Consider the following 20,842-nt stretch of genomic DNA (forward strand, 5'->3'; position numbering starts at 1 on the left):
GTATCCATATTTAACCCCTGGCTAACATTTGGTGGTGGTGAAAAATATATTAAGCTTCAGATGCCATTTACATTTTTGCCATCCTACACCATAATTTTAAAAGTGCAAATTATGTAGCTTTATATTGAGTTTATCGACAATTAATATTGAGTACTTCTAGCCCCGGAAGTGCTAGCTTCACCTGCCTAAAGCACACCTGTAGGGAAACAGGATTACAAACATTTTTGTAAGAACCACCTGAATAACACACAGGAATTTACTGTAATACACTGTTAGGGACTGTACACCCTGGATGCCACATACTATACTACCCTAGCACCTATACCAAAAGTCATTAAACAGTTACACCTAGCACCAAAAGAAATCCTCCCAGAACCATGTCTTCTATCATTCAAGCAGTTCACTATCCTGACTAAGCTCACCATCAAAACCATCTTCTGTGAGAACCAACATGCCTCAAGAAAAGCTAGATCATGAGTGTTGGCTGTGTGTAAAGCAGGATGTACATAATTTGTTGACCCTTTTCCTCAATTACTGGAGTAAATACTTCCCAGACATTCCTCTTTCCCTTTCTCCTAGGAGAACCTCAACTATACATAATAACACACAATTATAACATAATTATCTCCTTCCTGCCTCCATAGTGAGTGAAGCATATATTATTTTCTTGTCTCTTTCCCTTAGACACTAAACATCGTATTGCATCTTTTTGCTCCTAACACCTCTGCCTCAGAAGTACCAGTTACTGTTCCACTCACATAAATGGATGCAGGTCTAAATAAACTCATAGCAGTTGCTTTTAATTTGAAATTTGCTGGGTCTGTGGAGCCCTTCATAGACTTAGAACACTGTTGTTGAATATGATACCACCTATGACACAGTACCTTGATTCAAACAGGGAATAAATGCCACTCTCCATTTCCCTTCAAAAACTAATATTAAATAAAGGTGTAATTTTAATGCTCGGGTTGATATTTAAAAGGGTAAGCTCCCCTGAGAGATTATCTTTCTGCTTTTCAGCATTAAAATCAATAGTGCCAGCAATCCCTATTGCTTTCCACAGATGAAGAACACAGCAGTTTATCAAATAAGTTCACTCCAGGATCAAATGACTGGCATTGACTTTGAAGCCTTTGAGCACTTAAGCAATGCAGTGCTGAATATCACCTAATGACTGTATTATATCAGAACCCACAATTTTCTTGTATTAAAGTTCATATATCACATGTAACAATGTTCCTCAGACATTTAGGTTTTCTAAATATAAAACACAGTTATTTCTTAGAAGGCAGCATTAAAAAAACCCAATAAATTACACTACTTCAAACACCTTTTTTTTTCCTTATATCCTATATTATTCTTGTATTTATAGCTTTTGTGAGAAAGACTGCAAACAAGTTCCCTTTAAATAAGCGGATTATTGCAGGATCACCTCCTGAGAGACACTACCTCGCTTGTGCTTAACTCAAAGCAAATGCTATGAGAAGTTTGGTTAGTTATTATAATTAAATGGAATTTAAAATATTATGGATTCAGCATAGCAGAATAGCCTAGATATTTTATAGTCTGTCATAGGACTTGAACTCATGCTTTGAGGATTTTCTGGTTTAAACCACAAATAAATAAAATAAAAATAAAATAAAAACCCCGAAGCAAACAGAAGACAATAGGTGACTGGCCAAAGTAATACTGTGTTTGTGAGCTCTGTTATGTTTGAATAAATGTGTATCTATTCAATTTCTTGGGTTTTGCAGGGAGTAGGGGAAAAACAGCGCACACCTAAAACTGTGAATACTGGTGTTTTAAGAACCTGAAAGAGGAAGATACATGGAAGTTAGGAGGTGATGCAGCAGATGAACTATCTGTGATTTTGTTCTATTTGCCTTACACTCAGACATACTAAAATGACTTACAGTAGGAAGCAAGTGTTTTGTAGTGGCTCTTTGTTTGGTACAAAAATAGTAAACCTAAGATAATTTCCAGCCTGCAACCATTAGAATTAATCAGATGACTTGCAGTCAGTCAGCAAATAGTTAATGCTGGCCTCAGTGAGCCAGAATAGATCTGCACACAGGAGATAACACCCATCCAAATAAGTTCCAACAGTAGTAGTTGAGCATAAATAATTACTTAAGGTTTTGATATTTGCCTGGTGACTCAGTCTCAGAATACAGCCATCACAGCGATGCCCAGTTCCTCAATAGTGACAGCAGCAACAAAGGTACTGAAAGAGGTTAAATTTATAGGTGAATGTATATTTCTAAAATAGGTTAAAGGTTCAAATCCAATCCAATCCAATCTTTAGTTAGTGCAAAGATGATGCACTCTATTTATGGTGTAATAAAGGAATCCATTAAATTTTCTGTATATTACCATTCTGCGTTCTTTAACACTGTGTACAATGGAAAGCTTGTCTTGGAATGAGACACAGCAAGAAGGAAAAAAAATTCCATGAGAATACAAAGTACTCTGGCTTGAAAGTTACTGCATTTTACCAAGAAAACTCTAAAAACACTGAGTCAGTCCTCAGGTAAATTATTTAAACTTCACTGACAACCAGAAATATTTCTTCCACCAAAGGCTTACATCCACTTTACAAAATTAGTTTATTTGTAATGCTCAGTGTAAGATTTCATCTCATACAATGTGGCATGACCACTGCTTACACACACACACTATATGTGGGCTAAGTGTTATCTCAGACAGATCTGCACCACAGATATGAAAGATGGTCTTTCATCTTTTTTCTCCCTTTTCATCCTGTTAAAAGACCACAGGTTAATGTATGCTTAATGGCATCCAATTATATCAAATGATTTATAAGGGAGTGGGAAAGTACCAAAATTATTTGTCATGTCGACAGACTTTCAAGAAAAGTCATACAAACATAGTCTCACTTTTTGGCCTGACTTGGGCTGGGCACAACCTAGTAATGTAGTTTGAAGATGTTAAGCCTCATCTATAATTATATTTAAATTATTTTATTTAAAATGTGTTAATGTTCATACTTCAAAGAAAGTATTTACAGCCCTACTTTGTGTAAGATTTGGTGTAGCTCTCCTGCTAAATCAGAAGGACAAGAATACTTGTCTCTCTCCTTCAACTTAGTCATTCAGTGATCAGGGTAGAGAATGGTGCTTGCCCCATTCTGTCATTACATAAACTGTGAATTAATAGCAATGTTATAAATCATAATTTAATTAAACTCATAAGCTTATTCCAATTTACAAAAAAAAACTATGTCTAATCATGCTACCTGTTATGAACCACAGTTGGTCTTAAGCAGGTATGTGACTTTAAACCTATGAAATGTATATTTATAAATGTCAAGCATCTCAAAATTACTCCCACAGATGCAAATCACCAAGGAAAAATTATAACTGACAAAAAAAAAATAAATTAAAACCCTGGTAAATCTAAAATCATTAATGCCAGTGGACCAAATGCTAAAATCATCGATATCAGTGGACCAGCATTTCAGTGTCCAGGAAAAGCAACAAACTAAGCACTTAAATTTTCTCATTGAGAAAATTATAGTTTATACTTCTATTCACTTAAATTTACAATGAACTTACAAAATTCAAAGCAAAATTAAGATCTCTGATAAAAAAAGATAAGGAGAACTTAAGCTAAGTCTGAAAAAAAGCTGTTAATGTTTGCCTGAAGCACAAAGAAGCATTTAATACTTTTGATGTCAGGATCTCAAGGTGAAATGAGCATGCAAAATTTTGTAATGTGAATCACCCTGAAGCATTTGCAAAACATGTGTTGGAAATAGGATTGCAACAAATCTGTCTGGTTTTACAGATTTGCATTCGTACCATTGATTTCAGTTGGGAATGTAAAACCACATGATGTATTTTATGTTTTCCTTCAGAGGTCTGATTGCATGCTATTCTGTTTACCTACGAGGACTTGCATTGTTTTCTGAGCGATGGCTGGTGATCGAGGAGGAAAAAAGCGTGTGATAAGGTGAAATAATCCAATATTTGCCCAAGCTTGAGGAGGTCCCCTTTTTAAACCTGGCCTAAAAATATCTTAAGTGGAAGATTGCACTCTAAAATTACAGATACGTTTCCTGGTATGATGATAAATGGGGTTGCCACCATTCACATGAAAAAAATAGTTCTCTCAGGAATTTTTCTTGGGACAATAAGAGGTGATCCTGAAGCCTGTCTTTATGCTTGCAAGATCTCTATCTCCGTGTGTAGCTTTAAGGTTGACTGTATAAGCTTTAGATAAACATCTTAAGCTACTTTAGCAGGACTCAAATTTACATAACTCTTGGTAAATGTCGTGAGGCAGTTAGCTGACTGCAGCATGAAGTTAAACAAGGAAATCTTTTTTTTCTTTTTTTTTCCCCAAGAAAACTGTCACATACCCTGCTTTATAACCTCACCAGCTGCCTCCATGGGGAAGAGGATTTGACCTTGTAAGACAAGCCAGCTGTGGAGCCAAAAGCACGGCCATGCAGATCTGGACTGATGGGAATGAAAAGCGGCATTTTGACTCTTACCTTCCCTTTCACCTTAACTGAAAGGGCATAGCTTAAACTATGTTCAGTTTAGATAAGAAGAAGTATAATGTAATGCTAAAAGTGCCTGAATCAGTTGTTTTGTCCAGAGTCCTGCAAGAAGGGTAACATCATGGCAACACAGTTTCACCTCTCATTTTAGTCTTTGAAATGTAAAATGGTAATTCATTTCTAGTAAAGGATAAGCTGGTCAAGACTTACTGGCTTGTTTCTGGTAACAAGTGATGCAGCATTGATACTGACTGCTCTTTTCTGATATAACTCACTCTTCTAAAAGAATTACCATTGAAGCCATAGAAATTCTTATGGTAATGACAACAAGAGTAAACAGATATTAACTTCCCTTGTGGCTTTTCTCATTGTTTTAATTAATCATGTATCTTCCCAATGCTTACTAAAATAATTTGGCCAGCTTACTAAAATCATTTGACCTATGAGAAAATGCAAACAATAACGAGAACATGGAAAGTTATTTCTTCCAGAAAATGTATTTACACATCCACACTTCTTCAAACTGCAGAAACCGATGTTAAATTCTGTCAATCTGATTTTTTTATTTTATTTTCACTACCGATTCTGAATGGTTAGCACATAATGTGTTATATCTTCAAATACATTAATGTCAAATTGTACCAGAAAGGGAGTAAGAACAGCAATTATGTGTCATTTTGAAAGCACTTGGTAAGGCTAGTAGGGTGACAGAGGGGAAGTAAACGGTCAAACTACCCAGAGAATATTTTGCATTCTGATTTTTTCCTTCCTTCCTTTTCATCTTATGAGGTCACTGGCCCAATATTTCTTCATTTTCTGCTCATATTGAACTACTTGAAAATCAGCTTCAACTAAGTTTTAAGGTGTATTTTTTCCCAGATTTCTCTAATTCTATTTCAAGTGAATATATTATCACAAAATAGATGTTTTACTCCAAGCAAAACTATTTTGAGGGCTTGCATAAACATGTATTATGAATCTAAATGAAAAGTTCTGGTACCACATTAAGAAATACCATAAGCAATAGTCAGCCTTTTCAAGTTATTTTAACTGCTATGATAATAGTGCTCCATGTATTCAGAAAGCCTTATTTGAGTAAAATTACTCATTGCATTGTTTCTAAATGCAAAGTATATTTTCATTGATATTTATTTTGTAATAAGCTACACATTTATGCTATTGCAATATTTGTTCTGATACAGCAGATGCACTTTTTAGAGATGCTGAATGTGCCTGGGGATTTCACAGGGCTGCAGAAGAAACAAGAAGCCCCACCACAGCTTACATAGGCACTGTACAGCACAGCTGCTCAAAGGGTAGCTGGACAATAGTCAGTAGGTGACCAACAGATACTAATTCTGTCATGGACTGTCGACTATCACAGTAACACAAGCACAACCCTGTTAGCTATATAAACAATTTAAGCCACTTGAAATTACTCATGGAGGGCAGGGAAACCAACCCCAAACCAACTACTGGATCATTTTAAGAACTGATTTCTACTTGCACTTGGTTTCGTGAACATATTCTGCACAGTTAGGCCTCACAATTCATACACCTGTTCCAAAACATTGAATCTGTTTTGTATTTTAATACCACAATAGAGAGAAAATGTTTTTAAAAAAACCTTTTTTATTCTTTGTTACACGACCCTGATAAGTTAACCTGGGAGCCAAGAAAAGACTGCAGTCACATGATGGCATGGCGGTAAATTACTTTTAAATGCAATTATTAAGCATACTATAGCTTATGGATATCAAAGTACACATATTTTCTTCAATAATAGCTTTCAAATGGCTCCAGATAGCCATCAGTGCCCTTTCTGAAAGGCTTAGATGTTCACTTAAAGTCTAGCCAGAGAAATTAAAGGGTGAATGAAAAGAAAGCAGTACCTAAACTGAAATTATTTATTACTTCATCTTTAGATATCCAAAACGCATCTTTTAGTTTTAAGTATTTGTTTCATTTATAATTTTCCTAATTTTACTTTACTCAGAGATGCTGTTTCTCTCTCAAGCAAGATTAACCTGAATGGCTGAAATAGATGAGCTTAATTTCAGAATTAAGCTAAACGCTACAAGGTAGTGCAATTTCATGTAAACCCAGTATCACAAGTGCAGAGTTTTAAGGAAGACGACATCTGGCATATGCTGTTATTGAGATACTACAAACAAAAGGAAGCTTGTAACTTCAAAGTTTTATTACAAAGTCAGTATTAGAAAGATGATCCCACTGCTGAGAAAAGAATCCTTTGTAACTTCAATATTCATTCTGTCAGTAGCTTCCTACATCAAAACAGTTCAGTTATTTGCTAGGTAATGCTCTCTAGTAAGAACAAGAAATAAGAGTTCAGCATGTTCCCTTAATTGGCAATAAAGGCATAGATGTATTTTATAATATGAAGAGTCTTTTTTTCCCCATACATATAATTGGAAAAAGTCTGAAATCCATTAATGATACCAGAAAGTAAACACAGACATTTAGAAAATATCATGTCTAAAATATCAAGGGATTAGCCTATAATCATTATTATCTAAACCAGTCCTTTTAGAAAAAAAATTGGGCAAAAGTGCACGGACTATACGTAGATGGAATTGTTTTTCCCGAAATTAGCTATCTAACTTTTATAATTTCATACCTTTTCTTTACAAATGTGACTTTCAAAGTACTGCTTATATACCCGGTGTAACAGAGGTTGAGCTACTGCCTAAAACCCAAGCCAACAACTTCACACTGATCATGTATAACCAGTCCTGGACTTTCTTTTTTGAAGAAAACAGCTTTGTATCTTAGCGTCACCAGAGCACTTCATCCACAGCTTCTCTCTCGCTAGGACATGTCTGTGAAGAAGCGATGCAAGGCCATAAGGTGTTATAAAAAATACACACATAAAATATGACTACATGGCTGCAGGATCCCATGGGAAAAAAAAGAACACAAGCCTGCCTTTTGCATTTCTCGACATTTTGATCCAGATTCCAGGGGAGACGAACGGCCATTTCACACCACACACTTGGCAAAACCTCCTTACACTACAGCCGTACTGCCATTGAGGAAATCAGTTAAGAGCAGCAGAGTCCCTCTGGTGTCATTGATTCTTCTCCAACAAGCATTCAGAAAAACAGAATAGGGAAAACACACTGTGCCTGGGACTCCACATCATCAGCAATCATAAGGACTTATAAAAATCATGTAATATTTGGTTCATATCATTTAGGCTAAGGATAAGGCTTGACAAGTCACTGGGTCATGACTCCTTTTGCGCCTTCCCAAAGGGAAGTTTGCAAATTTTCTTTGTAGCAACAGATTTGGCCACCAAAGTCTGAATGTGCTAGAAAAAGTTTTGTTGAATCTCTTGGCATTTCATATCAAATCAACACAGGAAAGTGTAACATTTTTCCTTTACAGCTGAAACTAGAGCTAGACCTCATACCTGCTAAGAGCTGTATTTGGATGGTGAGGGTCAGCATATACAAATCCCTTAGTGGGATCAGAATGTTAATTACTACATGCTCATATTATTTGCTTTCAGCTGCTTTAAATACAACATCCACCAAAGATAAATTACAGTATTTAAATTGCCTTCTGCCTGTTGTTTTTCAAAGGAAAAAAAACCCAAATGAGTATTCAAATAGTTAGTTATAAAATAAGCAATATGAAGAATTACTCCATATTTGCCTTTCCTGATTTTCCACCTTATTCAAAAGCAGGGCAACTGCTTAAACAATATACTAGAAAAACTACAAAAATATAGCACCTCATCCTGTAATTATTTAGTTAAGTATTTTTAGGGAATCTTTGTTTCACAACATTATAAGTCAATTAGGAAACAACATTATTAGCCTGCTTCCTGCAGTGGTTCCTTTTGTACTTTATAGCTCAATGTAAACGTGAATGCAGAATCTGTAGCGAGGCATCCTGTGCTTATGGCAATGAAACACACGTTTGGGACACAGAAGTACTCAGACTCAGGAGTTTTCCTTATCAGATGAATTAATACTGCAGGGTATTTTTCACGCTACTGTTTTATTCCATATGACTTATTGCACAAATTGCATTTAAATTTATTTTAGCACTGAAGTCAAAATGAACTGTAAAATATCCAGATGTGATTTACATTTTAGTCTGTGGCTATACTTGACAGTTCCTTTAAAAATATTTGAGATACTTATACTACCATAAACATAATATTTAATATCATAATAAATAATAAAAGAGATTGTGTTTGCATCCAAAGACAGATTACAGGCTTCAAAAAGATGAGAAGAGAAATAATTTTTCAGATCTTGAGACTTGTGCTCATATTTGACCTGGACATCTAGCCAAATTTATTGTATTGTTAAAGCTTTCAGTAAAGGAGCAGCTCCATTGCTCCTAACAGATCATCTGGATGTGCAACTTCCTGGTAAGTTTGACAGGTGGATGTAAGATCTTTCAAGTTTTTATAAGCATTTAATAAATTAATAAAAGCCCTTCACTGTCACAGGAAGTCCTCCTAAATGCTCTGATCCTCCTGCTGTGTGGTTAGTGCTGAGGCAACAGAACACAAAATCTGTCATAGGATGGATACACCCCCACCCCTGCTCCGGGAACACAGACATATTTAGTCACACATGGGAATAGTCTCATTTTGTTCTATTCACACTCGTGAAGTTAAGCACGTACAACTGCCTGCCTGACTGAAAGGCATGGTAGCCAAAATAAATCTTGTGTGTAGAAGTTGAGAGGGGAGGCTCACAGCCTTCCAGGTGAGCATCCCACCTCCCATGTCTCTGTGTTCTGCTCCCATAGAATGCTTGAGAGGTCAAGCCAAGGGGCACCAGTAGAAAGAAATAAACATAGGACTGCTATTGCTAGCATCTAGTCATTACACTTGTATCAATTATTCATGCCATATGAGGATGTTGACAATTTAAAATGAAAATCTGCAGCAAATGCCTACTGTCTCCATGTGGGTAATTTAAGATGACAAAAAGAAGAAACGAGGTACTGCTCTTTTTTATACACTTTCATGTTATGCTAAAGTACAGCCATATAGTTCCCAACCTACAGTAGCAGTTGCTTTGTTTTAATTAACTCAGCTTATTTTGCTAATATAATTGACTATTAGATTGTTCTGTAAGGTCAAGAATGCATCACAAAAATGAATACTTTCTGTACTTAAAAATGGAAAAATATCAGAATGCTCCTTCCATTGTAATCCAAAGCATAATGTGCAAAGACTTTTGTTAAGCATGTGTTAGATAAAATATTTTAAATATAATTTTCAACTTATGAACAATCACTGCTGCTGAAAGACAAACTACAGGTGCTTACAGTTAGGTGACAGCAGCCTAGCTTTATCATCTTTTGTATAGTACAATTAAATTTCATTCTTTGAAATTTCCCAGCCAAGGAATGTGAACAGGTCAACAGAAATCTTTAGCTGAGCTTTCTCCTACTGAACCCAGTACAGGCTCATTACTCAAGAAAGGGATGACACAGTCAATGAAGCTAAAATAACAACTAGACTGTAGTTTTACTTACAGCCATAAACTGGTAAGCAAGATTATTATCCAGTGTGGGGCACTACCATACATGCCATAGTTGAGGGCTACCAAACAGCATGAGGAGACAGGAGATCTGGTTCATGCAGAGCTAGCCCAAGCTCAGAGTTCATCACCTAGCAACTCTTTTCATTCTCAAGGCTGGCTCTGGCTGCTAGCAAAACAGAAAAAAAAAAAAAAAAAAAGAAAAAAAAATCCTGCTTGGCCTCAACCTGTGTGTTTTTCACAGGAAGACACCTTTACTCTTTCTAATGAAGATGGACTATATATTATGCTGTTTATAATTCATTCAGGTAGGAGTGAGTAGGCAAAGGTGATGGTAGCAGATACGCAGCACATGGCCAAGACAGCCAACACACAAATGAATTCAAAACTTTAAAAGCTTTCCGCAAGCCCCAGTGAGAAAAGCCACAACACACCGAAGATCTCTGTCAAGGTTTTATCTATAAAAGGAGTAGCTCACAGAGTGGAAATTCAGACACAAACTGTAAGCTAGTGAGGCTTACAAAACACCAGCTAGTGACGAGTACAGACCAAGCTGATCCCCCAGTACTATTGTCTCTTTTCTCAACCCCCACAGATTTTGATTTCTTTTTTGAAAAGACACTATGAATAAATTAAATAGAATAGTCAGGCTTTTCACATCAGGAACTATTGTTGATGTTACAGGAGATACAACACAGTCAGATAGAACAGGTTGCATTGAAAGGACAACCCAGAAGCAGGCAGGGACACATGATGACACTGAAACACTAGGGATTGTCCTGTATGTAAACCCAAGACTAGTGCAAGCTGATCTAGCCTCAGCCCTCCTGGAAGGAATACCAAGACACATTAATTCATGCTTCCGAATTGTTTCTGCATATAGCTAGTGAACCACATGTCTTTGTACTCCTTCCTATGCTTGTCTTCCAAACACTTCTGTCTGCATTGGTGATGGCATTTTTCTTGTTTGGAGTCATGCTTCAGTTACCTTATTGCGTGATAGCTTAATTTCAATGTCTAAACCTACACATAAAAACTAAATATAAGCAGCCCAGGGGTAATGATGATAATCTGATGACTAAAATATTAAATGCTAGCATAAGGCCAACTTTATGCATATACTCACTATCCTAACAAATAATAGTCTCTGTTAACCCTTCTTACAGTTTTAACCTGTAAAACCATGTAAAACTGCATCCTTTTGTTAGAGAAGGAAAGGGAGACTCAGTTACCTATACGATACAAGTCATAGAGCATTTCTACTTTCTGGTTCTCCAGTCCAAGTCTGGAGCCATTCCCAGAGTTCAGTCAAGACAGCTGGCAGGAGACTGTGGTAGAGCAATGACAGTGACCACAGCACCCCACAAGAGAAACAGAACAATTCTTTCCACTAGGGAATTACCATTGGGTTTCTTCAGCTATCCTGTTAGTAGAGAGAATAAGATTTTTTCACTGCCCAAACCTGTAATTTTAAAATAACTAATAAAATCCCAGTACATCTTTATTATATATAGTAAAGTTTATTTTTACTACGTTAATTTTTACATCTATTTTCTTCAGAATGACAGTCTTTTAAAACCCCAAATATCAGATATGCAGGCAAATGTCAACAAATATCAATTATTTTTTAAATAAAATTCTGGAAGCAGCAAACTTTATATAATATGCTATTTTAACAACAAAACTAAGGCAATTATTAGCCTTTTGAAGAGAAAGGATGTAAAAATTATTGTTGCTTTATAGAAAAGTTTAATGAGGTTTTGTAGTGAGTACTGTTTTTATTGTATTTTCTTATAACAAATGCTTGAAATAGCTTCCAGAAAACATTCAGCAGATATTTATTTCCCAACAATAGATGACTCTAACAAAGCACATAAACCCCTCTCATTCTCTTCCTGTGTGTTTGAGCTTCAGCAGTATGACCAAATGACGATAACGAATTGACTTTCATAGAAAAGTAAAGCAATAGATACTTTCCAGATGTTAGAAATGAGTGGATGAAAAGGAGGAAAAACTTATTAAAAAAATAACTGAAAGACAAATGAACTGGAATAAACTGAGTTGATATAATCATGTAAAGTATTATATACATTGCTACTTAAAATTGCATGATACCAAATGTTCATTTTTAACAAATCATACCACATTATTTGTATTTATAGTTCCTAGGGTGAACTTGATAAATACCCATGAATAATTCAAGCATTAGCAATGTTTTGCTTCCTCACATTAAAAACAAGTAATTCTAATTAGTGGTCTAAGAAGCATACAAAATCCATGGATTTTATGGGAAAATGACAAAATGAGCAACAAAGGGAAAAGGAGAGGGAACAACAGAATGGACTATTTGTCTAGCTTCTCTTTAGAAAGGTACATTTCTGCAAGGGAGAGAACAGCAAAGTGTGCATTTGCAAGCATGTTTGTGTGGCATTGAGAAATGGTAAATATTTTTAGTCCAACTTTTAACTCTTTTCAGCCATCTGAAGTAAAATGTCTATCAGTCTGCTTTTTCCGGTGTTGATAAAATGCAAAAGTGATTGCAATAATTGCACATGCCTAATCTTAGAAGGGAATTCTGGGGGAAAAAAAAGAATGCCTTCTGTACCAGGAATTGATTAAAGGCAGCATTTTTTAATCTATCCAATGGTTTTAAATACAGTACAGAAAACTCTTAATGGTTCAATAGCTATATCAGAAGAGCAACAAATGGCATCATTCATTACTCGGCCTATACACATCTGTAGTTACGCCAAAGCAAAACATGTTCATGATATCTCTAGCCATATATGCAACGAACAGCAGTATGCCAATAAATGTAGTTTCATACAATTTCTCCACTGTGTTTAACATACTCTAATGGGAATGGCTTGAAAACTTTTTAATATTGACTTGCCTATTAAGCCATTCAGTAATTTAAATAACCATCTTTAACAGTCCCAAATTTCATTAATCCTCTGAAGACAGAGCTACTGACCAAAACAATGAATATAATAGTTTTTAATTTAGTGACATATGAGAGAAAAGCACTATCCATTACAATGTTGAAGCAAAAAGCAAATAATCAAAAAGCAAATACAGTCTCCATAATTGTACATGCTGAATGTCACCCAAGGTAACTATAATACAAGTGTGTAGGCTGTAAATCCTCGTCATAAAATGATGTTGTGATTCTTCATATCATGAAATAAAATTTTTTTTCATGACTGCACATACTCTAAATCAGAAAAACATAGGTAAATATTTTCTTTAGTTTAAATTCTGCCTGAGACTGCTTCACTTAAGTCTGTTCCAACATCAATGAGAAGATCACTACCTGAAGCTGTGAAGTCTCTGACACTCGATGGTCCTGAAAAAGAACCTTTTAGCTGCAGGTTTTATGTGTCCTCAGCAGATAATATTCATTGTTCATGTTCATTCTAATGCACCCTTTCTCTACCACAGTTTCTTTCACTGGAAACTTTATCTTGAATTGCTATACACTCTACTATCCTACTATACTCAGTAATGAGCTAAAGCTTCAATTTTCTGGAAGTCATTTTTCTTCCTTTTCCTGACACTTTCATTATATAAACATCTGATAACTATGTGATCAACAGAATATTTACAATAACTGAACAACTATGCTGCTAGTAGGAAAAGTTTTTCAAAGCAAAATTTAACAATAGGCAATTTGAAAGTATGTATGACTATTATTATAGCACAGTAGACAGTCACCTGGAGAAGAAGGGGTTTTTGAGTGGAAGAGTCCAGGAACAGCAGCAATATTACAGTGGCGAAAAGGGGAAGTACTGAATGAGGGAGATTACTCCACTGACAAAGCATAAGCTAACATATGCCTATACTGACAATTCATTATAATTCCAAAATAGTTATTAAAAAAAACAACAAAAAAAACCACTGTCAGATTTTAGATAATTCACTAATAGGAAATAGGATTACTTTCATAGGTAATTTATCCAGAATAAATCAATCACTGAGTTTGCTCTTGATGGAGATCTATCAGAGATTCAATTTTATTACTCAAAGTAGAATTAGGTAAATAAAGGGGTCTTCAGTTTAATGCCTGAATGAAAAATATCAGATCAATCAGAAATATTTTGTTAGGCCTAAAATGAAATATTACTTTAATTGAAGAATTATTTACCATGTTAACCTTATTTTTAGGTTTAAAAAAAAAAAAGTATCACCATTTCAAAAAGTCCGTTTCATTTGAAAAACCTGAATCCAATCATTAACTTCTTTAAAAAAAAAAACAAACAAAAAAACCCCCACCAACTTGTTTTAGTACCTGAAGTTTCTTAGATTAACTGCACATGAATTTGCAAAAAGAAATTAAACTCTAAAGAAAGATGCAGCTTCAGAGGACTGCCTTTTTTTTTCTCCTTTCTTTCCATTCCTACAAGTGCTCCCCAAATTACAAACTCAGAGAAACATTGGCTGGAAGCGGCCTCTGGAGGTCATTTTGCCCTGCCTCCTGCTTGGGACTACCAACTCCAAGTGAGCTCAGTCACGCCTCTGCCTGGCCAAGTCTTGAAAACCTTTGAGGATGGAGATTTTACAACCTGAGTGACCTGTTCCAGAGCTGCACTACCCTCCTTGAGAAAAGTTCTTGCGAATGTCCATTTTGTACCTGCCAAGCTGTAATTTACGGCCTGCACCCCTTGCCATATCCCTTGGCACTATCAAGAAGAGTAACTCTCAACCAGCTAGTAAGCTGTCGCAAACTCTTTAGGACCTATAGTTAAAAGCCACCTTTTCGTAGACACAAGCTCCAGCATTAGAGATATGGAATTGACAATTCCCTGAGTTCATGTAAAAGTCTCATGAATTTCTGCAGAAAATGTAAAGCCCAGTCTTTAGGAAAACAGATATTCATAATTTCAATTATATCTATTTTTCAGAAATGTTAGAGCAAGAGAGGCCTCACAGACCTTCTTCGCTTTTGTAGTGATCACAGACATAGTCACCACAGAAATTACTAATGGAAATACAAAAAAAAAAAAAAGGGCGTAAACAACTTCTGTTGGAGGCTGCCATTTCTGCTCATTTTCAGGGGAAAAAAAGCTTACAGAAAACCAGAAGACTAAAAAGTGTTTCATATAGAAATTACTTTAAAACATATTTATAATAATGAATTATACAGATGTTTTGAAGACAGAACTTCCAAAAACATACAAATACAGCTACTTGAGAGAGTTCAAGAAGCCCAAAGAAGGTTTTCTTTTTAAAATTGTCTAGTGCTTTAAAATTGATTTGACAAAAGCCTATCTAATTTCAATGGATTCCTTAGTTTTCATCTTTTAACTTTCAACAGAAGTGTAAAAGAATGTATTGCATTTTTATACACTATAATGGCAGTGAAAGCAGAAACAAAAAACAGAACAAGCAATTCCTCAGCTCATGGCTTCTGTACTCTACTTTCACTTGATTAAGGTGTAATCAAGTCCATGAATTCAAAGCAGGACAGAAAAAACTGATTACGTATGAATTCAGTGAATCTCATCCTGATAGACTATTTATTTCAATGATGAAAGACTAAGTGTTTGAATAGCTATTTTATTTAAACAGGAAAAAGTATCTGATTTTTAATACAACTGTGACCATGGTGTTTTTAATGTGCTCAGGGATAAGATGGCCAAGATAGCAACAATGTATTTGTTTTATTTCTTCTTCCATATTCAGGTGTAGTATGTAAACCAAATGAAGATTTTCAATGTACCACTGTACATACCAGTCTAACAAATATTATTCTCCCTCATCAAGCACAAACTGATGAAAACAAAAATTCATTTTTCTAAATTCCTCAATGTTCCTAGGTACAGAAACACATCCCTCAGTGTAATACCCCTCTTGGGGAGTTCTGTACTAGCGCAATCTAAATGCAATAAAAATTATTTTTTTAAGAAGAAATCTTTCTTTTCAATCATGGAATTAAGAAACAAAGACAAATAAAACCCACACGCTAAGCTATAACATAAAAACTTTTTATTTCTGTTCTATATCTAAGCTCCACGGTTTTTTGAGTGGGTTCCAAATTTGCTTAAATGAATTCTCCAGTCCCCAATGTTTTAAAATAATCACTTTTTAAAAACTTTCACTGTGCTAATGTTTGTTTCCATAGAAACAGGACTGAAAGCAGGAGCTGCTGTTAAAAGAATTAGATTTCTTTCCCACAAATGAAAGACTTAAAAATAATAATATATTAATAAAACTATTGTCAGAATATATATTTTCTCATTTTGCAAAAACAGAGCATGATCTTACATCCACTGGAGTTAATAGGACTATCACTTGTGATTACAATAGAACATGCCTAAATCACTAAGAACATATTACTGAGTTAAAAAAAAACCTGATCAAAAGATTATTCAGTTAAATGAATAATTTTCTAATGAATTTTTAAATTAAATTTAGCAGGTGACTGTCAGATGAGGCCATTTTTAGAAATATTACAATGAAGAATTGTGAGCCAAAAATGTAAAATAATAGTTGCTGAGGGTTATTACTGTTTACATAATTTATTTATATTACTGTTGCTTAATTTTTTGAGAGTTAATTACTTTATTAAAAGTATTTTACAGTTAGTCAGATACGTTTCTAAACTCCAGCCAGCCAGTAATTGAATCTATGGACATCACGCTGGCATAAACTTAAACTTCTGTAGGATTAAGTACATACTTATTTTATAGTAATTAAGAGATTTGCATTTTTCCTCACAAACACCCCTCTAAGTGCACTTCTCTGCATACCTTGTAAACATTTAAACATCTCCTGTAAGAAAATTAGTAACTTAAGAAATAATAATTTACTTCTCCCCAAACCATAATTTCAGTTAAAATCCTGAAGAGAGAACCTATCCAGGATTGGCTTGCAGTTAGTAAGGTTCCTGAACTCACAAAAATCTTACCTGTGCAGAGTTCAACTGAGTTAAGATACTGAGTTATTCCGATTCATTGCTGCACAACTATAATTTTTAAGCCTGAAATGATAGACAAAGACAACTTTTCCCCCTTTACATCAGCCCCAACCACTTCATTCTCTGGATCAGCTTCTGTTATACTACATATATATATTGCTATATAGAAAGAGCAACAAAGCTGGTGAAGTGAAGGGTCTAGAGAACAAGTCCTATGAGGAGCGGCTGAGGGCTGTTTAGCCTGGAGAAAAGGAGGCTGAGCCTTATCACTCTCTACAACTACCTGAAAGGTAGTTGGTCTCTTCGCCCAAGTAACAAGCAGTATGACAAGAGGAAATGGCCTCAAGTTGTGCCAGGGGAGGTTTAGATTGGATATGAGGAAAAATTTCTTCACCAAAAGGGTTGTCAAGCATTGGGACAGGATGCCCAGAGAAGTGGTAAAGTCACCATCCCTGGAGGTATTTAAAAGACGTGGCACTTAGGGACATGATTTAGTGGTGGACTTCGTAGTGTTAGGTTAATTGTTGAACTTGATCATAAGGGCCTTTTCCAACCTAAATGATTCTATGATTAAGGCAGACACAGCCTTTGATAGCTCAGGTTTGCATGAAGCTTGGGGACTTCCCGTCTGCACAGCTGAGAGAGGCCCAATGAATTAGTAGTGGTCACAGCAACAGCAGCAGCCAGGGCTTGGGAGAATAGCTGCCATCAAGTTTGGAAGGAGCCATGGCAAAGAGAACATCTGAAGAGCCTCAGACTTTGAGCATTCTTCCAGATTTTCCACCCTGAGGACTGAAGCAAAGCTGTTGTTGCAATTCTCCTACACAAGGTATTACCGTGTACGTACCTTTTTCTAGACCTTACTACCTAGTTAGGTAGTAGCCCCCAACCTACTTAGGTTGATTAACCTGAACAATGTTGTCATCCTAAATTTTACTATACAAATACCTTTGTCATTATTCTGAAAGATGAAATAGGTATTTGCATCAATTCAAGCTGAAACCCATCAAACAACTGATACCAGTCTTATTATAGACTTTGAGACCCATCACTGAAATTGGTGACCCTGTGTGAGATCAAGACATTTAGCATTTTCTTAGTCAGTTGTTCAGTCTGGAGAACTCATATCTGGCCTATGGTTGGGGGGAGAGTTTTGCACCCTTCTGTGAGGGTAAAATTTCCTTATAAAGCTCAAAATATGCAAATTTATTTTCCTATGCTCACAGTTTTTATCATATATAGAAGAGAATTCTGATAGATAAACATTTGCAAAAACTGCCATGGTTGTACTTTACAAATGTGCAGCTATTTTTAATAAGCATTTTTTGGGCATTATTTAAACCAAACTACTACTTATACCTCTTCACTCCATATATTTTGATCAACCGTACAACAAAATGACTGCCAGTACTTTTTCATAAGAGAATCTATTTTTACTAGTAGGTCAGTCTACTAATTTCTAAATTTCTTTAAAATTCTGAAAGGACATTTTATATCTTTACATTTGCAACTTACATGTTTACCATTATCACCTTAGGTTTTTCTCTATATTAGAAAATAGCTCCCATGAAAAAGGTTTCTTCCTCCACAATGCACCATGAAAAATGCATTCAAGAGAACGGTTAACTTCTCAGCATTGTATCTACCTTCCTTGTTTTCTCCCTCTGGCTGACCAAAGAAGTCATCCACTCCTTTGAAATATCTTGACAGTGGGCAACTACTTCTTTAAGACTGTTTTGTCACTTGAACTAGCCATGCCAGGAATTTAACTCTCATAATTTCCATTCTACATATCTTCCGGTGCAATTTATGCCTTAAAAAATCACTACAGCTGAATCAAAAACTCTGAAGTTTTTATGTTTGCCCCAAGTAATTAAACTTTGCTTGTGAGATTATAACATTAAAGTGCCATTTATCAACAAACTAAGGATTTCACTTCCTTTAATTTTGATGTTAGGTTGGTTTATTTTTAACAGTGAATTCTTCATTGTATGAAATCCCCTGCCTAAAGGTTAGTTTAACTGCATTAGATTTTGGCAGTTTTCTTATCATTAGAGGGTATGAAATTCTTTGGATATAATATGGCTATTTCAATTGTCTGATACAATTTGTTCTGTCTGTAAAGTTGATTGTCAGGTACCACATAACTGTATTGATTTTTGTTGAGATTCTACTGTGTTTCAGGAACATCTATTATAGCAAGGCTCTTTCTATGATATTTCTTCTCATTGATTTCTTCTACTAAGTAGTGCTAATCAAAACTGGTAGAGCATCTTTCATTCCCCAAATTACATGTAAATGATAACACGTTTTCTTAAAAGTACTGCCCACTGTTACCAAAGAAAATGTTTGGAATAAAGTCTTGATAAAAAGTACCATAGATATAAAAAAGATAAAGCTTTGTCATCTGGTGCAAGGCCCACTAGCTTAATCCAGTGGTTTAACAGAAGATATAAATTCAAAACCCTGACTCAAATATGTATTTTTGCAGGACAAAAGTGCAGTTTAAAGGAAATCTTGCAATGAACATGTGTATTTTCAGAATTGTGGGGTTTAATCTTCTTCAAGTAGTTTGCAAATAAAATATTCCGGCAGTTTAAATTGCACAGTATACCAGTTTCACTGGTGTATTTGTGCTTCTGCTCCATGTAATGGACAAGTGAGAGGAGAAAATATGACAGCTCTTCTCTCCCTAGGGAAATTATATTGCAATTCTGCCCAAAAATCTGGAGCTGCATTTTGGCTTGGTACAACATTTTATTTAGTCATAACTAGATTTTGTAAATTTGTACTTTGCTTTTAGGTCAGCAGTACTCCAGTGACCAAAGCCAGGTCATATATCTATCATTATGGACTTCTGACGACATCTGTATTCGCTTTGGATTCCCCATTCAGTTTGTCCTCTGCCTTTACGTCTTATTTTGTTGCTAATTTCAGATGATCTCATATTTGCAGTCAGTTTGGATTGTATGTTCCTTTATTTCCACTTCTGTTGGTGTCTTCATTGTAAAACAGAAACGAAGTTGCAACCTATTAGATTTCAAAAGGCAAGTTTTTATCTTGCGGAAAAGAGTTTTAACTCGGATTTTGGAATTTATTAGTTATCCTTGTACTCAGTATCTCACAGTTTATAGCCAGAGTGTTAAAATGCCCCATCAGTAGAAGCTTGTTATTTTCACGTGATATAAACAGCATCTTAGTCTTAACCGCTCATTATTTGCCATGTTTCACCAGCAGCTTCTGTTGACCCTGGGCTACAAGAGGAAATGTCATAACACAGCATTGGCACAGTTGCCACTCAGTGTCTATGACACTTTCAGATGCCCAGAGGTGCATGACTTCCCGGTGACTCGCAACGCCGCCACTGAGCCTACCCTGCTCACTCTAGAGGTGAGGCGGCCACAAGTCCCCAGTAGTCTCACATCTCGTGTGAGCTCAGATCAATTCAATCTTGCCTCTTCTACTGCAGTGGAATTACTGTAGGATCACTGGTAATATCAGTTGGAAGAAAACATAGCCTACGTTTCAGTTTCTGTGTGATAGGACACAGCATTTGTCCAGTAGCATTCCTGCTCTGGATTCGCAGACATCCTCATTTCCCATTTTTGTACATGAACAGTAACAACATTCAATGATTTGCAAGGACCAGAAAAGTTACCACCAATGACTAGAAGACAAGCTTAGGAAATTCAAGCTCTAATTTTAGCTTCCTTGTTAGAAGAACTTTGCCACAACATATTCATAGTTCCATATAATCTTTGCCTCCTAGTACACATAAAAGCAGAAAACAGCTGGCTGAAATAATTTTTTCCCCCTTTTTTCCCCCCGATGTTACAGATCCCCTTATTAATGTGTTTCTTTTGCTTCTAT

At 35.6% G+C, this 20,842-nt stretch overlaps 1 protein-coding gene across 4 annotated transcripts in view; it reads right to left on the reverse strand.

Moving 5' to 3' along the window:
• CCSER1 (coiled-coil serine rich protein 1) overlaps positions 1 to 20,842 on the reverse strand; it is a 723,849-nt gene that overhangs the window by 126,607 nt on the left and 576,400 nt on the right. Inside the window, exon 12 of one of the 4 annotated variants that reach the window (XM_069784577.1) lies at positions 19,790 to 20,002. The exons of the other annotated variants lie outside the window; for them this stretch is intronic. Within the exon in view, the coding sequence (XP_069640678.1) occupies positions 19,974 to 20,002 (29 nt within the window). The 3' untranslated portion in view covers positions 19,790 to 19,973. Of the gene's footprint in view, positions 1 to 19,789; positions 20,003 to 20,842 lie in introns of those variants that run through there. 4 annotated transcript variants of the gene reach the window in all.

Source organism: Haliaeetus albicilla, chromosome 1 (assembly GCF_947461875.1).
Source record: "Haliaeetus albicilla chromosome 1, bHalAlb1.1, whole genome shotgun sequence".
NCBI classification, from domain to species: Eukaryota; Metazoa; Chordata; class Aves; order Accipitriformes; family Accipitridae; genus Haliaeetus; species Haliaeetus albicilla.